General features: G+C 50.0%; 1 protein-coding gene across 2 annotated transcripts in view; it reads right to left on the reverse strand.

Moving 5' to 3' along the window:
• Window positions 1-18,933, reverse strand: part of RXRG (retinoid X receptor gamma) — a gene marked incomplete at its 5' end in the record, with an annotated part of 40,577 nt that overhangs the window by 17,776 nt on the left and 3,868 nt on the right. The window contains one exon of one of the 2 annotated variants that reach the window (XM_082002612.1): window positions 3,974-4,022. The exons of the other annotated variant lie outside the window; for it this stretch is intronic. Within the exon in view, the coding sequence (XP_081858738.1) occupies window positions 3,974-4,022 (49 nt within the window). Of the gene's footprint in view, window positions 1-3,973; window positions 4,023-18,933 lie in introns of those variants that run through there. 2 annotated transcript variants of the gene reach the window in all.

Here is an 18,933-nt window from a genome sequence, read left to right on the forward strand (position 1 = left end):
GGTAATGCTCCTGTGTTGCCCTTGCAAACACGGGCCACCCAAAACATGGCCCACAGGAAGCAGCGGGCTGGAAGCACACGAAACTTTCACCTGCCCTGGTGCAGGTTCAGCATCAGATGCTATTTTGAAGTCTTGGTCTGACTTGACTGAAATTCGACAGTGGGTCAATAGCTTAATACGTCCAAGGACATTGGACAAGACACACCTGCAGTGTAACCACATATTCTCCTCTCCAGGAAGCCAAGCTAAGAAGGAAGGAAGGAGCAAAATCCACAGAAGCTACACAGGCTTTACCATTACTTTGACAGGAACCATGCATTACAGGGTAACTCTACGGCTACGGTGATCTTGCCAACCAAAGATGCCTTTAACAACTGCTTGTCAGTTAATTCAAATTAGGACTGCAAGCCAAATTTACCCTAACAAGGTATCACACACCTCTGGTGACCACAGTAATACCTAAGAGTTGGATAAAGTTTCTCATCCCCAAAGAAATAAAAGTTGTTGAATTTGAGGCCTGAAGGATTTATCAGGATTGTGTGATCAGATTTCCCACCTGGCCAGTGGGATCTCCAGCACAGCATCCACCAGGAAAACACATGCACAATTTCCCACAGTGGTCTTTAAACTCCTGGAGAGGCTACAGGTCCCCATCAGAAAGGATCCCACCAGCTGCAGGGTCTGTGGCTGCCCTAGGCAATTGAAGGCTAGTGTCTCCTGTTTTAAAAAAGCAAAACAAAACAAAAAAATTTAAAATAGTCTGCATTTCCCTAGCTGCAGGAGTTGTTCAGTCACTGAATTTTCTCACACCTTTACTGGGTCAAAGAGCCCTCTTCCATCTTCATATATGCAGTTACAGGTATGGACATGGCAAGATGTGACACCCAGGGAAAAAACATCCTACAGGTCACAAACCTGGGAGCATCACCAGCAAGAAGGTATCAAACAGCTGGGCAGCAAACCCACTCCAGGCACAGCCTGGCTTTTCCTCTGCAACTCTGCCTATCCCCCAAACGACCTGGCCTAACCCTGCTTTGCCTGGGAGAGCTGACAGGATTGCAGCCGGAGGTGGTGTGGCCACAGGCCAAGTTACATGAGTACTAATAAAAGAGACTTTGTGGAGGAGCCAAGTTAGTTCTTGTCCCCAACCAACTGTGCCAGAGAGTGCTCAGAGAGGACAGCCAGCACAGCATCTTTCCTTGCCCTGGGAGCTGGGCTCCAGATGAAATGCATCCTTATGAAGAATAAAAACACATTCTGAAGCCCTTTTCTTGCTTCTACAGCCCAGGCTGTGAAGGCAAATCCATCTGCCTTAGTGCAGGTCTCCTGCTTTAGATGCATAAGGGTGACTCACCCAAACACTTTCCCTGCTACTCTACAAGCTCATCTGTAACACTTCAGAGTCTGTCCTTTTCTCATTGCAAATGATATGTTTATTACCAATTTGTGTATGTACATTCTCAGACAAATTCGATGGTGTTATTCAGACATTTAAGATCAAAGTGACAGTTATATGCACCATCAAAAACATGCACCTTACTTCCAACCTGAATGCAGATAAAATTAAGTTAAAGCCCAAGTAACAGTTACTTGAATGCAAAAAAGAAAGCAAATACATGCGCTTTTTTTGCTGTTATGCTCAAAATGAAGCCCAGTTTCAGAGCTAAAGGAAATCTGAATACAATTACCAAACAGGAGTAGCCACATCACCTTAACTCTTCCCTCCAGCAACACAGTGCAAGAACAATGAATGCAACAAGCTGACAGTCTAGTGTGGACACTGCCCTTTTCCACCATCCTGATGTCCCACTTCATGGTGACAGCACAGGCAGGACAAGGAATGGTTTCATAGCTATTTTTAAAGGAAGGGGGAACAGCAGAGACAATGAACATACTGCAGGCCTGCCAGAGATGCAGGTTGCCTGTACAGGCTTTGTGGTGAGAATCCCAGGGCAGTGGGAAGCTGCCACACACATCCCCACCAATGGTCACCATGATCCATCCTGCTTCATCCCTCTCAAAGCCCAAGTATCCTCTCACACAGCCCATGGGCCCTAAAGTTGTCTGGCCAGAGCAGCAATTGCCTTCTCAAACAGGCACAAATCCCTCTCTGCAGACCCAACAACGCAGGGAGAGGCAGTCCCCCAGACACCTCAAGCTGCCTGAGGAGCATGGAAGCCCTCCAGCTTTGAGGGGAGTGTAGATGCGAGCAGTGACCTGTAGTTCTATAGCGTTCAGGGAGCACAGGACAGGCCAGAGTGACTGTTTTAAATCAGCCAAAACAAAACTTGGCCAATGCTTTTGCATCTCTGTCAGAGGTTCACCTACAGAAAACTCCTCTGTTTTTCTAAACCAAGTGAGAAGCAGGTTAAAAAACACCAGGTAAATATCCTTTTAAATGGAAGTTAAAGTCCCAATGTATTGAACTGTCAGTGGGCTGAAGAATAGTGCCTTTGCCTTCATTGGTGGAACAGAAATACCTCTGCTCCTACTACTAATTTCCTCTCCTAGAAATCTCCCAAAGGCTCTGCGGAGAGCTGTGACCCCTGTCTCTACAGGGATCTGTGCCTGGTTCCTATGAAGATCAGTTTGAATGTCACTTTTCTTTCGCTTCCTTGTAAATTTGTAATACTCAAATTAAACACAAATAACACTTCCATTGTTTCATTCCTATTGCAGCAATAGGAGAGAGTTTGGCTTGTCTTTGCTTGTTCCTTAAAAACACCAGTGAGCAATAGATTCTTCCAACAAGTCGTCTCTTTTCTGCAGAAACTGCCTAAAAAAGGTATTTTGGAGTCAAGCGCTTGTGAAACTTGGCAATTACTTGATGCAATACCAATGATTTTCTGGAGCTGGAGAATTACCAGAGGTGAGCATCTGGTACAAGAGGGAGGAAAAAAAAATATACACATAGCAGGAACATTCCATGTACAATCCAATGTCTGCACAAACCTCTTCTTTAGCAGAGAAATGACAGATTGATGTATACAGCCTGGGGGCCTCCAGAGCAAGTCTTGGAACCATTTACCCACCCTGAAAGGCCTGGAACAACTTGAGGAGTTTTCCAGAGATATTAAGCCTTTGCACATCCACAAGCAACAATGCACTTTAGCTTCCCTGGAGCAGCATCAGTACTTTGCCAGCAGCCAACATATGGGTGCTCCCAGCTCCTTGCAGCCCAGGACTCCAACCTGTCCGCTCCCTGCTGAGGCTGGGGAGCACCCTACAGCTCCTCTACTCATTCCCCTCACACATCATCCCCCATGTTAGGGCAAGAGGAATAACTTCAGATAAAAATAATGAGTGAGCCCCAGCAATTGCAAAGCCCATTTCCCAAGAGCAGTTCTGGTTTCTGCAACTGGGGCTCGCTCACGGCTGGCGTGCACAGGGACATTGCAGCTCGCAGCCACGCAGACGCAGCTCTTCACAGACCACGGTCTCACTGTGCAGCCTCATTTGGCTAATCTGACACAGCTTCACATGATTATGGTGGTATCTGTGTCAGAAGGGCAGGAGACAGCCACTGGGCAAAGAAAGAGCCCTCTTTAGATTCCCTTGAGGTCTGTTTTATGTTTTAAAAGTATTTTTTTCCTCCAACAACTTAATAAAAATGCAATTGGAAAAAACTTATTTGGTTTGATCCTATTCTTTCAATGCATAGATTCAGTCCATCGCACACAAACATATACATGCATCTCAAATGCCATGTACTAAACTTCAGAGCAAAGAGCCATGGTTTGACTCAAGCCTGCATAGCTTCAGGCAGCTTAGTTTGGCTGTGCTGAAGTTCACAGCACATGTAAACACAGGACAGCTTCAATCATAAGTGCAAGGCACCACAGGTTACAGCCACATATGAGCTAGGTTAAACATGTTTTTAAATTTCCTTTACACCCCCCATACTCCTCCTGTGGGATCAGTTCCTCCACCTAGCCCAGAAGGCACAGATTGCAAACGCAAGTGAAATACTTACTGCCAAAGCCCGCAGGAAACTTAATGAAGTGAGGATAATTCCCATACATGTTTAATCTTCAGTTCATCTCTTGCCTTTTTAAGCACAACTGCCGCCTCTAACTTCAAAGCTGCCCAGAGTGTGGCGCAGCCCACTGGGGTCGGGACATAGCTCTGCAGGAGCAGGGGCTCTCGGAGGGTGCCGGGGCAGCTGCCTCCTCCCGTGGCCTCATCCTCGCTTCACGCCGGCAGCAGCTGCTCGCTGGGATGAGACATGCTCTTGTTCTCCGCTGCTCAGGGCTGGCTCCCGCGCTCAGCTGTCTCTGCTCCCTGCAAATTCACGGCAGACTGTCCTGGTAGCATAATCGCCCGGATAAGACACCGATCAATGCATGACGGCTCCGGTATAGATCAGAAATTGGGAGGAGGGGGGGAGGTTAAGTTGTTTAGGGGAGGAGCATCGTGGGGAAGGAGGGGGATGCTTTGCTTTTCCACCAGTGAAGACTTGATGCAGTTTATTAGTTATACTAGCCCCAACCATGTGGAGGTGTTTTCCAGACACATGAAGGGCCAACCCTCGCCTGGAGGGGCTGGTGCCCTGAGGATGGGCTGGCTGACAAACCAGGCTGAAGCACATGTGCAACAACCATCGCAGCGCTTTTGGGTTAGGGCTGCACAGGGCAGAGAGCTCCACGCTCCCATCCCACACCAAGCCACATCAAGCACTTGTGCTCCCGGCATCAAGTTGTGGCCCCTGCAGTGATGGATTGCCATCAGCCCTAGGAAACGCAGCCAGAGCTGAGGAAGACCGGGACCTGCCTGGTGCTGGTGGAGCTGGAAGCTCAACTCCCCTCCCCAACCCCATCCAAAGGGGTCCAAAAAACACTGGAACCACCCCCAAAAAAGCATCATTAGCTACTTGCTAAAGCTGTATAGGGTGAGAAGGGGTGAGGATGTGGGACCCGTGCCACATAGTCAGTAAAACGCTCACAGACATGGCAGCAGAATGCAGTAGGCTTCACAGACAGTCCCATATGTACATCCACAACTTCAATTTAATGCCGACCCACCCTAGCAGTGAAGTACTGCAGGAAATAGGTAGAAATAAGCAAAAACAAACAGCCAGTTGCCAGATCAGGGCAAAGCTGCATGCAGGCTCCAGCACGGCCTCCTCCAGTGGCTGGTACGCTGGAGGGGGAGCAGTCCCGGTTCCCTGCCCAGCAAGCCCCCCTACCCAACTGCTGCAGTTTTGGGGAGAGGCAGGGAATAGCACAGCCCAGTGTTTCTGGTTTCTGATCTGGGTGACCTCAGATGAAGTCACCTCGAAGGAATGGAGGAGGGAGGAATTTTGCCCAAGGTTGTAAAGCAAGCAGAGACCAAGGTCTGCACTGCCTTACATGCGTGCTGGAGGAGGAGGGCTGCAGCCCTGCTGTTGGCACCAGCCGCATGGCAGAGAAAGGGGGCACGGGGCTAGCGAGGGGGCTCTGCCTTCCCCAGGGAAACCACGAACCACTCCTACATACAGGATGAGGAACATGTCATGCAAGCAGTGAGACAAAGAGGGAAGAACAGCATATTAGGATGCCTGGCATCCTTCAAGGACCTACTGGCTCTTGGCCCCCTCCAGGTCACCTGAGGGCCCATGCTGCCCTTTGGCACCAAGCACGGTACAAGAGCAAGGCATGCTGTTCACGGCATCCAGCTGCAGCCCAGGTAGATGCTGACTGAGGTGCTGTCAGCCCTGGGGTATTGTGTGTGCAGGAGAAGGAAAGGTTACTCTTGTTAGCTCTGTTTCTTCCTTCACTTTCCGACATTGCTGTACCCACTTCTCTCAAGCCAGAAAGCGTAAGGGAAGGGTGTTTGTTTTCTCCCCTCCTCCTTCATATTAATAATTTTTAAATTATTTTTAAAAGGTGATTTGGCTTCCTCCCACTTCCGCTCTGCATCTGTGTGTGCACACCTGGTAACGTGCAATATCAGGATACCATGACACAGACATACAGCTCTTTATGCCTGTAAGTACAGCAGCAAGTACACCAGAGCAGCTCCAAGATTTAGAGTTCATCTGGTCATGGGAGCCTAACACTTGGCAGGGCATCTCCACGTAGAAGAATGAATGGATAACCAGATTGGTGTGAGGAGCAGAGAGGTTTGCAGGTAATAGTATCAGTATTCTGCACAGCCCATTAGCTGCGGCGCATGTATATATGCACTGTTTTTTCCTCACAGTTAAAAAAAAAATAAATCAGTATTCAGCATAGGTTCTACTGAGAAAAAAAGCAAGTAACTGCAGTCTTGCAGGGGGAATACAAACAGAAGAGATCGCTCTTGTTTTTTCTATCTGGCCACCTTTCACATCTCATTTGTTTTATTGCACAAACATAAGTGGCACTGCAGAACTGTTTCACAGGAGGAGAGGCAGCCGAGCAGCATGCTTACATGCCCCGCACGCAGGCCACAAGCTATGAGCTCCAGGGAAGCTAGACCAGAAGGCTTGATAACCAGCACATAACACAGCAGCATCTAACTGTGTGGTGCTACAACCTGTCCCGCTCCCTGTTCAGCCCAGCTTGTGTCCTCCCCTGCCACCACCCCAACACACGAGGACATCCCCAGTGAACACACTCAGCAAGGGCCATCCCTCCTCCAAGGGCTTACAGGTTCGGGAGCTGTATGCACAGCTTCTCTTTCTGTGGATGCTGCCCCACACTCACCTACCTGGCCACTCTCTCATGTGCCTATGGGTCCCTCCAAAACCCTCTCCACCCTGCGCTAAGTGACATCAGGTCACTGGCAACCACAGGGATTTCTAACCTGTATGCAAAGTTTGCTAATTCAGGATAATGCTGGCTTTGCCTCTGGTGCTGTCCTTTAACAGCCACAGTGGGGATTCTTGTTAAGGGCAGGAGGCAAGACCCAGACATGGGGCAGGGATGCCCCAAGACCCTGCAGGCAGAGACCCAGAGCGCTGCAGAGGAGCTGGCTGCAAGGTGCCTTGTTTCAATCTTTGGATAGAAAATTGGATTTCTCAGCAGGGCAAGTTTTTTCGCTCCTTGACAAGACTGAAAGAAACATTTTTCAATCAAGAACCCCAACAAACAATCTGCTTTCAAAAGAAGCAATTTTCACACACACCCCCTCCGTAAGATCCAAGGCTTCCACAGAAGAGAAGTATTTTGTGCAGTCCCACTCGCAGCCTGCCAGAGGGATGTTTCTCCGAACCAGGGTCAGGGAAAGCTCTGGCATGATGGGAAGCCTGCCTGTCCAGCACCCACCCAGAGACCTTTCCCATCATCTGTCCATCACCCCACAGAGACACACTGGGGCCATCTACCCCCAGTCCACACCAGCATTCAGAACTGAGCTACTGTTTTGAGAGACAAATCCACCCTTGCACAACGGTTTTGCTTCTACCTGCTTGAGTTGCACCTCGCCACCATCCCAGCCTGGTTTGTCCTTTGACCTCAGGCTGGACAAGACGGCTGTGCCCTCACTGAGCAGCCATGGGGCAGAGCAGGAGCACAGTCATCTGCATGGCCAGTTCAGCCCCAGCAGTGTTGGGACAGGGACGTGTGAGCAACAAAGCAGCTTTGCATTTTAAGCACCAGCCGTGCCAAGGTTTAGTAGTAGTATTAATTCTTACCAACCACACAGGATCTCAGCAGCTTTAATTCCATGCTAATGAAGTTTTAGTGGGGAATTATTTTTATTGATCTGCCCAGAGCAAAGAGCCTGATTTTAGTCCAGGTCTCCCAACACTCCCTTCCTCATCCCTCTTTTCTTTCTTCCAGCTCAGAAGGAAGGGAAGAGGAAAGACAACAAAACAGCTCTGAGCTCCTTAAAAAGGTTGGCAGTCCCAAGCAGTAAGTGGATTACTTTATTGATTTTTAGCAGATCTGGGTTAGTGAGTGCTTAGTGCTGCAGATGACATGCACACACTGAGCAACTCTGAGGAAACCCCTCCAGGCCTTTTCCTCAGGCAAAGGAAGTGTTGGGCAATTAATTTAGGGGACCACCATGGGTTTTGGGGTGTGGAGAGGCTCGAGCCCCTGTACCCAAATCAGTCTGTGACAGACTCCAGGAACCAGCCCAGTGTCTCTTAAGTACTGCAGGACCACACAGAAGCAGCCCCTCAATTTCTACTAGAAATAGCACAAGTCATGCTTCAAATGATGAATGCTTTTTATTCCCCCCTGCCTTGTTATGTAAAAGGAGAAGACATTATGACTGCCACTGTTATTTTAGTAAGGAAAACCATTGCCATGCCGCACCCAGACGGGACTTAGTGCTGCCACTGCCATCCAGCAGCCACACCTTGGGGGGCATCGGTCAGAGCCGGACTCCCGACAAAGCAGTACTAATTCAAGCCAACTGAGATGCTAACGTTGTGTTGGGGACCCTGACTCGCTCACCTCCCCCTCACTACAAGGCCACTGTAGCGCAGCCAATGTTTCAGCAGTGTGTTGGAATAGCATCTCAAAGACCTCCCAGTACTACTCCACCAAGCCTTTAGAGATGCTGGTCTCTGGAGACAGATCTTAAACATGTGAAGGCCCAAAGTGGAATCATCTTCTCCCACCCTGCCCCAGAGCCAGGAAAGCTAGAGATTAAATACAGTCCCTTTTCCTTGCACGTTGGATTGAACAAGGAAAACACCAAACATGACCAAGAAACCCATCAGTTCCCTATCCCATCTCTATTTAAAGGCAGAGGCACCCTATGGTCATACATGTGGCAACAGCATAGGCAAACAAAAAGGCTGCAGTCCTCATAACCTTATAGCTGCACATGCATCTTCCTCCTGACAGCTGCTTCAGAGCTACAAAGTCCCAGAGAAAACCCTCTGCCCATGGGGTGCTGGCATTAGAGCCAGGGCTCCCTTCACATGGCTAGTGAGGTACAACAGGGACTACCAGGCTGAGTGCCCCAGGAGCCAAAATGCCCATTGCCCTCCCTGCTTGCCTCCGAGGGAGGACACATGGACACCGGGTGGCATGCTCAGGGCCAAACAGGAAGTCAGTGGCAGAGCAGGGACTGGCAGCTGGGTTTCTCCAGGCTAACTGATAGACTGAACCAGCCTCATCTATCTGCTGTACTGGTTGGCATTGGCCTGGGACAGGCAAGACTTGTCACCAAAAGCAAGGTGCCCCCTATGATTCCCTGGAGATGGAGAGGAAGGCAGTTACTGCATCAGCCCTTCCCCACCCAGCCCTGTCCTTTCTCACCACTGTCTCTTGTAAAGCAATAACCACAGACACCAAGCTAATAAAATTAGCCCCAGAGCCCCACCAGGCTAATGCAATTACCAGCAGCAGCGTATTCAAACAGCATCACCACAAAGACACCTGCAGTAACAGAGCCCACCCTCTCCTTCTCCCCAGGCCTTTCCCATCTCCCCCTGAGCCCCATGGCTGCCACACAATATGGGTCCCCTCCCCAGGATCTGGAGGGCACTGGGCACCATCCCCAGTCCCAGCCTGCTCCAGGGAGGGCACTGCCTACCTTGCAGAAAGCACTGTCCCATGCAGCCAAGAGCAGGCTCTGAGGGCAGATAATTCCCAGCCTGTTTAAACCTTGGGAGACCTTCAATTACCAGCACCGTAATGAGACCCTCGACACTAATCAGCGGTGTCACCAAATCCTCTTATGCCTGCCTAAGCACCTCCAGCAGCTTTGCTGGTTGCAGGGCCCAGCTGCCCACTCCTTCCAGGGAATTACCTCCCCAGGCAGGCACCAGCAGAAGCACAAGCACATTTTGACACAGATGCAGGGTGAGATGCTCCCAGGCACTGGTGCCAGATGACAGGGTGACAGAGATACCTGAGCAAGGGCTCTGTCCAGCCCAGAGGGCACCTGAGACCAAGTCCACACTGGAGATGCATTGGAATGGACAAACATTGCAAAAATAACTCCAGGAGATATTTTAATGCTAATGCTGCCTATCTGAGATGCAGAGGGCAGGTTTACATCTGTCCGTTTCTGAATATGAAGTGTCATCTATACCATCGAACCAAGCTCATTCTCTGGGATACTCCAAGAAACTTTTCAGCCCCTAACTGCGGATGGCAGGTGACCCCGTCTCGCTTTGCTCCTCTGCACTGGCACTCATTCACGGGGCAACAGGCAGCTCCCTCCACACATCCGTTCTGACTCACGCTTTCTGCTCCAACAATGCACTTTTTAATATCATGCGAGAAGCAAAAACAACAGGTCCACTATAATGCTGAGATATCCTGAGGCAGAAAAGCCATTCGGAGCCCAGCTAGAGAGAGTCAAGTCAATTAGACACTTTCTGGGGCGTCAAGCTGCCAACAATCCCAGCCTTTGTAACCGTGAAGAATCACTGCCTATGTGCTTCCCAGCGACTGCCCCTTGCCAGAGCAGAAAGGTCAGCAGCGGTAGCATCATGGAAAAGCATGCAGCAAAGTATTCCTGGGAAGGTGGATCAAAAAAAAAAATCCATTTGGACACTCTAAAATTTTTTTTTTGTCAAAAGCATCCATTGCTTTGGGTTGGGTTCACAAGGGAATAAGCAAGCCCATAATACATGAGATTTATGCTACACCAGAGAGAAGTTTGGGCACGCATTGTGTCAAGAAGCAATGGATGAGTCAATAGAGTGCTTGCTCAGGGTTTGGGAGTTCCTAGCTCCCTGCCTCCTTTCAGACAAGTCACTCCACCTTTTATAGCTTTGCTGGAATAAAGATCAGAGACAAAAAAGGAACCACAATACTGCAACTGGGAGGGTCACACATCCCTCTGCACTACAAGGTAAGCACTTCACTTCTCTTGTCAGTGGTGCAAGGCAGCAAACTGGGCTATAAAACCAAGATTCCAGGTTGGATGAGGACTGAATGAAGCCAGGAGTTCCACTGGTAAGTGCTAAAGTCACTCAGATCCCAAGGCAGGTCTCTGACCAAAAGGCCCTCATGTCCAGAGGAGATTTTGGAGGGAAATGAATACTCAGCTCTTCAACTAAGTCTACTTTGACATTTCATTTGGTGTTCAGCAAGGGGCTTTCAAAGGCCAGGTAAAGAACAGGTTCACTTGATACCTCTTTGATACCAGCCTGCAAGTAAACTTCCCAATCAGAGTGCCAGAGGACCTACAGGGTTGTCATTTAAATGCAAGCCCCTCTTTAACCCTGCTGTACACCCAATGTGAAGTTGAGATTTCTGCAAAATGCCTGAAAACAGCTAGGTTACCTTCCTTCAAAGAAAACTATACCCTGACGACCAAGAGTTCCTCATCTCCTGAAAAAAGTTCTCAGAAAACTTAGAAGACACAGCCCATGTCACTGCCTGCAATTTTGCCATTTTCCCACAACCACCATTTCTCAGAGGAAATGAAATATTTCAACACTTTTGATTGGAAAGGATCTTTAAAGGCCATCTAGTCACATCTTCAAATAGATCAGGTTGCTCAGAGCCTCATCCAACCTGACCTTGAATGTTTCCAGGTATGGGCATCTACCATCTCTCTAGGTAACCTGTTCCAGTGTTTTACCACCCTCATTGTGAAAAATTTCTTCATTGGATCTAGTCTAAATCTGCCCTCTTTTAGTTTAAAACCATTACCCATCATCACAGGCCCTGCTAAAAAGTCTGTCCCCATCTTTCTTGTAAGCCTCCTTTAAGTACTGGAAGGCTTCAATAAGGTCTCCCCAGAGCCTTCTCTTCTCCAGGCTGAACAACCCCAACTCACTCAGCCTTTCTTAATAGGAGAGGTGTTCCACCCCTCTGATCAATTTTGTGGCCTCCTCTGGACCCGCTCCAACAGGTCCATGTCTTTCCTGTGCTAAGGGCTCCCGAGCTGGATGCAGTACTCCAGAGTATGGTTCCCTGACCAGGTTGACCCTGCATTATTACTTGTAGGGAGAGGGATTCTTAAAAAACAGCCCCTCAGTAACAGAAAACTAGGGATTTCAGGGCTTTTCTGACTACCCAGAAACAAACTCGGTCCCCCCCACCTCTCTCTGCAGAACTCCTGGAAAACTTTTTTAAAGTCTTTTTTTTTTTCCTGGATCCTGCTCCAGTTCTTCATTCTCTTTTGCTGGGAAACCTGGGTTTCTGTGAGCAGACTCCTTGGCAAGGGCCTGAACTGAGTGGTACACAGGTGACAGGGGACAGCCCAGCTATCCAGCTATACAAGGTGTTTGCTGGGCCTTGCATGTGTTGATGGCCACCAGAGCTCAGCACAGGGTGGGGAAGGTCTTGCCACAACACTGCCCTGCACAAGGCCACAAAGGGCTCCCAGCTGCATCCCCCATGGCAGATGCCACAGCCTGCTGTGCAGCTGGGGGCTTTGCTTGCTACTCTCACTGTGCGTCCCCATGTTTGTGCTTTTACATTTCATCCTGCTTCAGCAGTGCAAAACTCTAGAGACAACCTGTCAATCTCCATCACATCTAGCTGCCTCAGATGGTCTATTTATACCAGACAGGCAAATGTGGATATCTTGGAGTTCAAGGTAACAGGGGTTATTTCTGCTCTGAGTAGCTCCTTTCTCAGGGGAGAAAGTCTTGGAAGCATCCAAGAGGAACATCTTCACATCAGGGGCTAGCACCAACACTTTCATGACTGAGAGCAGAGTAGCCATCACCAGCCACAGCCTGGTCCCCAAGGTCCCAGCCACAGCAGCCAGGCCCTGAAAGTCCACAAAGTTGATATCTATCATACGACACCTCATCCCAGGCCCCCTGTATCCTGCCACAGGAGAGGGGAGATCAGCATGTACCTTTGGATTTCTAACCCATGCTCTCTCCAAGCAAGCAAGACAACAGCTTCAAGCTTGCTCACACTGGGTTTCTCCACTGAGCCCTGCCTGGATCAGGTACAAGCATCTGACTGCACGCTGTCACACCAATGCAATAGCGAGCACTCCGGCTTTCACTGAATCAGTCCTGTTTCTCCTGTACTTTTATGTCTACAATACAATCTGCTCTCTGGCCCAGGGTATCTGATCCAGGGTGAAGTCTGCCTTATCAAGTTGGCACATTACTACCATTTAAAAAGATCTGAAGAAGGCATGTACACCAGATTAGCACTTTGCATCACATGGCCACAGATATTTTTGATCTGGACTGAGCGCCATTTCTATAAGCATTCTATGGCATTTTCTATAAGCCATGGTGGGATGGTGGGGCTGCTGCCCCTTGCATAGGATGCTCACAGCTCCTCAGGAGCCAGGAAGCTCACCTTGATCCCACCTCTGCTCCAATTCTTTAGATGCCACTGGCTCCATTAACCCTTTGCCAGTAGATTTCAGCCTGTCCACTGGGTCCCCTGCAAGCAGGTAAGGAAACTGAATACAGCCAGAACTCAAGTGTGTCTGCATTAAAGAGCGAGAGGCAGGTTTCCCAACACTTTTGTCTCCTCTAATGCACAAAGGTCTCATTCTGTAATGACATGAGCTTCCTGGGGACGGCTCTCCTGAGCTCCACTGAGTTTCAAGCAAGTTTTGGAACAAGTTTCCATTGCTCCAAATACTCTGATCCAGCAACCCTGCACACTGTAAGCCCCCAGTTCACACCAATAATGCCTCTGAGTCATCAGGGACGGGGGGACACAAAGCAAAACAAAACACACACCCCCCTCAAAACAATAAACCAGACCACAACTTTGCCCAGAGACACACCCTGTTCGATGCTATGCTGCAGAGACATGCCTGTGTAGCCTCTCCACAAATACTGGATCCAGAGACACAGACTAGGTGTGACAATTGGAAAAAATGAAACACAACCAAGTCTCACAGCCCAAGCACGTCAGGCATAAAATGCATTTAAGATGAGCTGGAACCCAAAGATACCTTTCATTAAACAACAGTAAGACGACAGGAGAAGGGGTGGGGTACAAAGACCTTGCCTTACCCCTCACTGCCTCTGCCTCCACTGGTAGCTCAGACAAACTCCACTCTTGATAGCCTGGGTCTGTCCCCTAAGCCACGTGGTTTTCCACTTCACGGAAAACCAACAGGTTCATTTTGCGATCATCTCTTGTACGGGGTTTGCGTGGGAAGGTTTTGGTAGCAGGGTGACTGCAGGGGTGGCTTCTGTGAGAAGCTGCTAGAAGCTTCCCCTGTGTCCCATAGGGCCAATGCCAGCTGGCTCCAGGACAGGCCTGCAGTTGGCCAAGGCTGAGCATCAGCGATGGTGGTAGCGTCTCTGGGAGAACACATTTAAAAAGGGGAAAAGTTGCTGTGCAACAGCAACTGCAGCAGGAAAGAGGAGTGAGAATGTGAGAGCAAAATCTCTGCAGACACCAAGGTCTGCAAAGGAGGAGGGGGAGGAGGGGCTTCTGGTACCGGAGCAGATTCCCCTGCAGCCTGTGGTGAAGCTCATGGTGAGGAAGGCTGTGCCCTCCAGCCCATGGAGCTCCATACTGGAGCAGATCTCCACCTGCAGACTGGGGAGGACCCCACACCAGAGCGGGGGATTTCCCAAAGGTGGCTGTGACCTCATGGGAAGTCCACACTGGAGCAGGCTCCTGATAGGACCTGTGGACCCATGGGTAGAGGAGCCCACACTACAACAGGTTTGCTGGCAAGACTTCTGACCCCATGGGGAACCCATGCTGGAGCAGTCTGTTGCTGAAGGATGACACCCCATGGAAGGCACCCAGGCTGGACCAGTTCATTAAAAAACCTGCAGCCTGTGGGAAGGACTCGCATTGGAGAAGTTCCTGGACGACTGTCTCCTGTGAGAGGGACCCCAGGCTGGAGCTGGGGAAGAGCATGAGGAATCCTCACTTTGAAGAGGAAGGAGCAGCAGAGGTAACGTGATGAACTGATGGCAACCCTCACTCCCTATCCCCCTGTGCCACTCAGGGGGAGGAGGTAGAGAAATCGGGAGTGAAGCTGAGCCCAAGAAGAAGGGAGAGGTGAGAGGGAGGTGTTTTAAGATTTGTGCTTCTTTCTCATTATCCTACTCCTATTCAATTGGTAATAAATTAAACTAATTTCCCCAGGTTGAGTCTGCTTTGCCCATGACTAATTAGTGAATGATCTCTCGCTGTCCTTATCTCAACCCAGAAGCCTTTCATTGTATTTTCTCCCCCCTGTCCTGCTGAGGAGGGGAGTGATAGAGCTGCTTGGTGGGCACCTGGCATCCAGCCAAGGTCAACCCACCACATCTCTCTATCAATCCAACCAACAACATCAGTTCAAGACTCTGCCAGCCTGGTCTATCTGACATTCATGGGGCTGAGCCATCTCTTTGCCTTGCCCTGACAGACACACACATCCCTTACCCTGTTCCAGTGGCCATCCTTCCCCTGGGACTCACCTTTCAGTGGCAGCCAAAGGGAGACAAACAGAACATGAAACTCAGCCAAAACAATCTCCCATGAGATTGGTTCCTCTCAATGTTTACCTGTAGAAGCTGTTTAAAACCCTTCACTCACCTGCGCAGCCAAAGGGCAGGTAGGGAGGCAGCTACAGGGAGCATTCCTTTCCTTATCAATGACCTCCACTGCGTTTCAAACATATTCTCCTCCCAAAAGCCATGTTTCCCTGCACCAAATGGAAACTCCACCAGTATTTAAAGCCATGTAAGCATGATAAAATTCCCTGTACCGCACAGAAAGGAACAGCCCTGTATCAAGACAGGCATAGACTACACCACACAGAGCCAAGACAGCACAGCAGCAAGGAGCAAACACATGAAGAGTTTGCAGGTATGTGGAATGACATTTGCTGGCACTGTTAAATATCTGGTCTCTGCCCCCCAAGCTCTTCCCAGTAGAGAAAGAAGTGAGCACCTGCCCACAGCCACATGTTTTGGCCCTGTCCTTTCAAGCCTCTGAGTGGAAGGAGCAGCTTCTGCACAGCAGAAGCAGAGAAAGAGCCTGGGATAATGTAGGCACAGCAATGCAGTACTGGCAGTGCCCTGACGTGTGCTGACTTTTTAAGAAACCTGCACATTACACATTAAAGCAAGACCTGAAGATCCCAGAGCAGCTTCTTCAACACAGAGCTGTCTCCTGTGCTAGCCAGACATACTACTCTTAAAAAAAATCTGGAGCCTAGTCCCTTTTCAGGTCTTAAGTTTTCTAGACTAGTAGCACAGTCCCAAAGGTTAATCTATACCAGTAAATTTACCAGCACCAGGACGTGGGCCTAGGGTCTATCCTGCTGGTTGTAAACACGGTCCCTGGCACTTGCCATCAGATAGTTCCCAAGCACAGTTTGAGAGTCAACACACACCAAGGGCTGTTGCACAGGGAACTTTGGACAGGTAAGAGCCAAGCCATATGCACACAAATCAGTCTCCCCTGGCTCATGTCATTAACAAGGCTTTTAAATCATACCTACCCACTAAATCCTGCAGCCATGGGACCTAAAGTCCACAGCAGCAAAGACCCAACAATTCAAGCATGCCAGAAATTGTGCAAGACACATCCCTCAGTGCCCCAAATACTTCCCTGAATCCCCCTGTGCCAGGTGAGAAGCTTTCTAAGAAGGCTGCTCCCCCAAGACACAAGCTACTTCAAGCTCCTGCAAGCAGACCAGGCCCAGGAGACACATTTAAATGCTGTGCTTTGCACACATAACTTCTAACCTAGGATGACACAGCGACAAGGGAAGATGAGTATTGATGAACCCTTGGTCAGGTGAAACGAAGAGCTAAAACAGTAAAGGACCTCAGCTGACACCAATGGACACAGCTCTCTGACAAACAAAACCATCCCATCTGCAAGACCCAGAGCTGCCCCAGTGCCTCCTTCTAGACGGAAACTGAGCTATCAGTACAGGCTGGCTCCCAGGACCCCAAGCAAGGAGAGCCAAAAGCAGTACCACTGTCAGGGCTCTTCACCTCTCCTGGTCCTCTAGGAAGATGCACCTTTCTGTACATTCCCACCACCTCTAGGCAAAAGTCTCCCAAAACCTATCCACCATTTGCAAGAGGTACCTTTGGCCTGGCTCCATGGGGCTGCTTTTTACACCACAGAATGCTCTGACCCAGCCCACACAGCTCTGGCCTGCTTCAAGTCCAAGTCCCAGTGTACACACAGGGGGTAAAAAAAAAAAAAAAATATATATATATATATTAAAAAAAACACATAGGGCCAGGTTCAAACCCCAGCATCACTTTTTTGGCCTGATGAGGAAGGCAGCGAGGATGCTTGATGTGAGATGTGATGTGATCGCTCCCTGCCATCCCAGGCTCTAAAGGGCACTTGGCTCCCCAGCCACCTGCCCCATCCCCAGCTGAGCAAGCACAGCCGCCCCCAGGCACCTGCAGCCCTGTGCGTGCGGCCGGAGATGGACGGCTCCCCAGCCAGCACATCAGCCCTCCCTGTGGGCTGACTCTCCACATGAGCTATCTGTCAGGGACAGGGATCATGGCCCAGCACAGAAACAGGGCCGAGCTCTTCCCAGCTCCCTCTGTGCCATGGGTCAGCAGGGCTCAGACCTGTGTGTCATGCAGAGGCAGGCTGGACAGGGCTGCCGAGTGGGACAGGCAATTTTGTATCTCGCATGCCCAAGGTGCTGGTGAAACTGTGGAGGAACCCATGCTGCCCAGGTGGAGACCTGCCAGGGGACAGGTCCCCAAATGCACCCTTTTCTCCCTCGGCAGGACTCAGTGCCCTGTTTCCCCACCCAGTGTATTTGGAGGGGATGGTATTTACCTGTTCCAGGGTCATGTTTTGCTTCTGTGGCCATATATCCCTAAGAAAATTCGTCCCACAGGATGTGGCAGGCCCAGCCTGCCTGCAAGCTACCATCCCCCAAATGCAACCGCATTGCCTGGCTTGAAAACCTGCCCCAAGCACCCTGCTGTCTCCTCCTCGCCTCATGTATGCCTTTAACAGTTTGCTGGATTACCCGTTGCAACTAAAATAACAAAGCTACAAAAGAAGAGGGCAAACAAACGCGATATTCTGCGGCAATTAGGGCTAAACAGGGGAAAGGGGAGCAGGGAATGAATGGACAATAGGGAGGGCAGGGACACGGCAGCCGGGGCACCAGCAAGCTTGGGCACGAACTGTCCTCGGGAGGCCGGGTCTGAGCCAGGGAGCAGCGAGCTGTATGTAAGGAAATGCAGGGTGATGAAAAGGGTTATTTAAACAAGCACCGGGCAGTCCCCATGGGGCCTCCCTGTCCCCTCAGCTTCATCACAGAGTATCCAGGGAAGAGCAGGTCCTGCTTTCCCCCCACCCCCTCACCGAGTCCTTTCGGGTAGCGGGGGGACGCTGGCAAGCTGGGGGGGGGGTCCACTCAGAAAGGAAGGAATCCATTAATCTCCCTGGTAATTACTGCCACATATGGATTTGCACAATTACACTCTGTTAATTGGTTATTACAGGCAAGCCAGACTGATTGGGCAGAATGGCTGGGCTTTAACCCCTTTGCTGCCCCAAGGGCCAGCCAGACACCAAGGCAGCCTTCCTCCCAAAACACTGCTGTATCCTCCTGTAACCTCGCTAGCTCCTATGCCAAGGACCAGCAAGCATGGCACCCAGCACCCAGCCTGAGGCATCTTTGCTCTGATGCCCTCCTTTCGGCTGGGCATCCCAAGGAGACAGACCCAAGGGGAAGAAGTGAGCGGGCACCTCGCAACAGCCAAACTCCCCATTTCATCTGCTCTGGGTTTGCAGCAGACGTACCACATAATCCCTAGGGTACCAGGGGACTGCAAACTCAGATCTTGTTTGTTTTTTAGGAGACTAAGATTCCTTGTGCACTTCGACTTTGTGCCCTCAAGCCCAGCAGGGTTGGTGCCAACAAGAGGAGAATCCACCCCCAAGTCTCTCTTGGTCTCTGAACGCAGCTTCTCCAACTAGATTTTCAGTGTAATACCTCTTTTTCTCAAAGCACTGAAAACAGAGGCTTTACTCTAGTAACAAATATATATATATAACCACAGTAATATAAGCTATGCCAAAAAGTACAGATGAAGCCCTTGCAAGACTCCAGACAGCATAGGACTTCTGCCAGGTGGGTGTGGAAGCAGCCTGGCCTCCCCACACCACAGCCACCACC

This window comes from Phaethon aethereus (genome assembly GCF_964289735.1).
Source record: "Phaethon aethereus genome assembly, chromosome: 8".
Lineage (NCBI taxonomy): Eukaryota > Metazoa > Chordata > Aves > Phaethontiformes > Phaethontidae > Phaethon > Phaethon aethereus.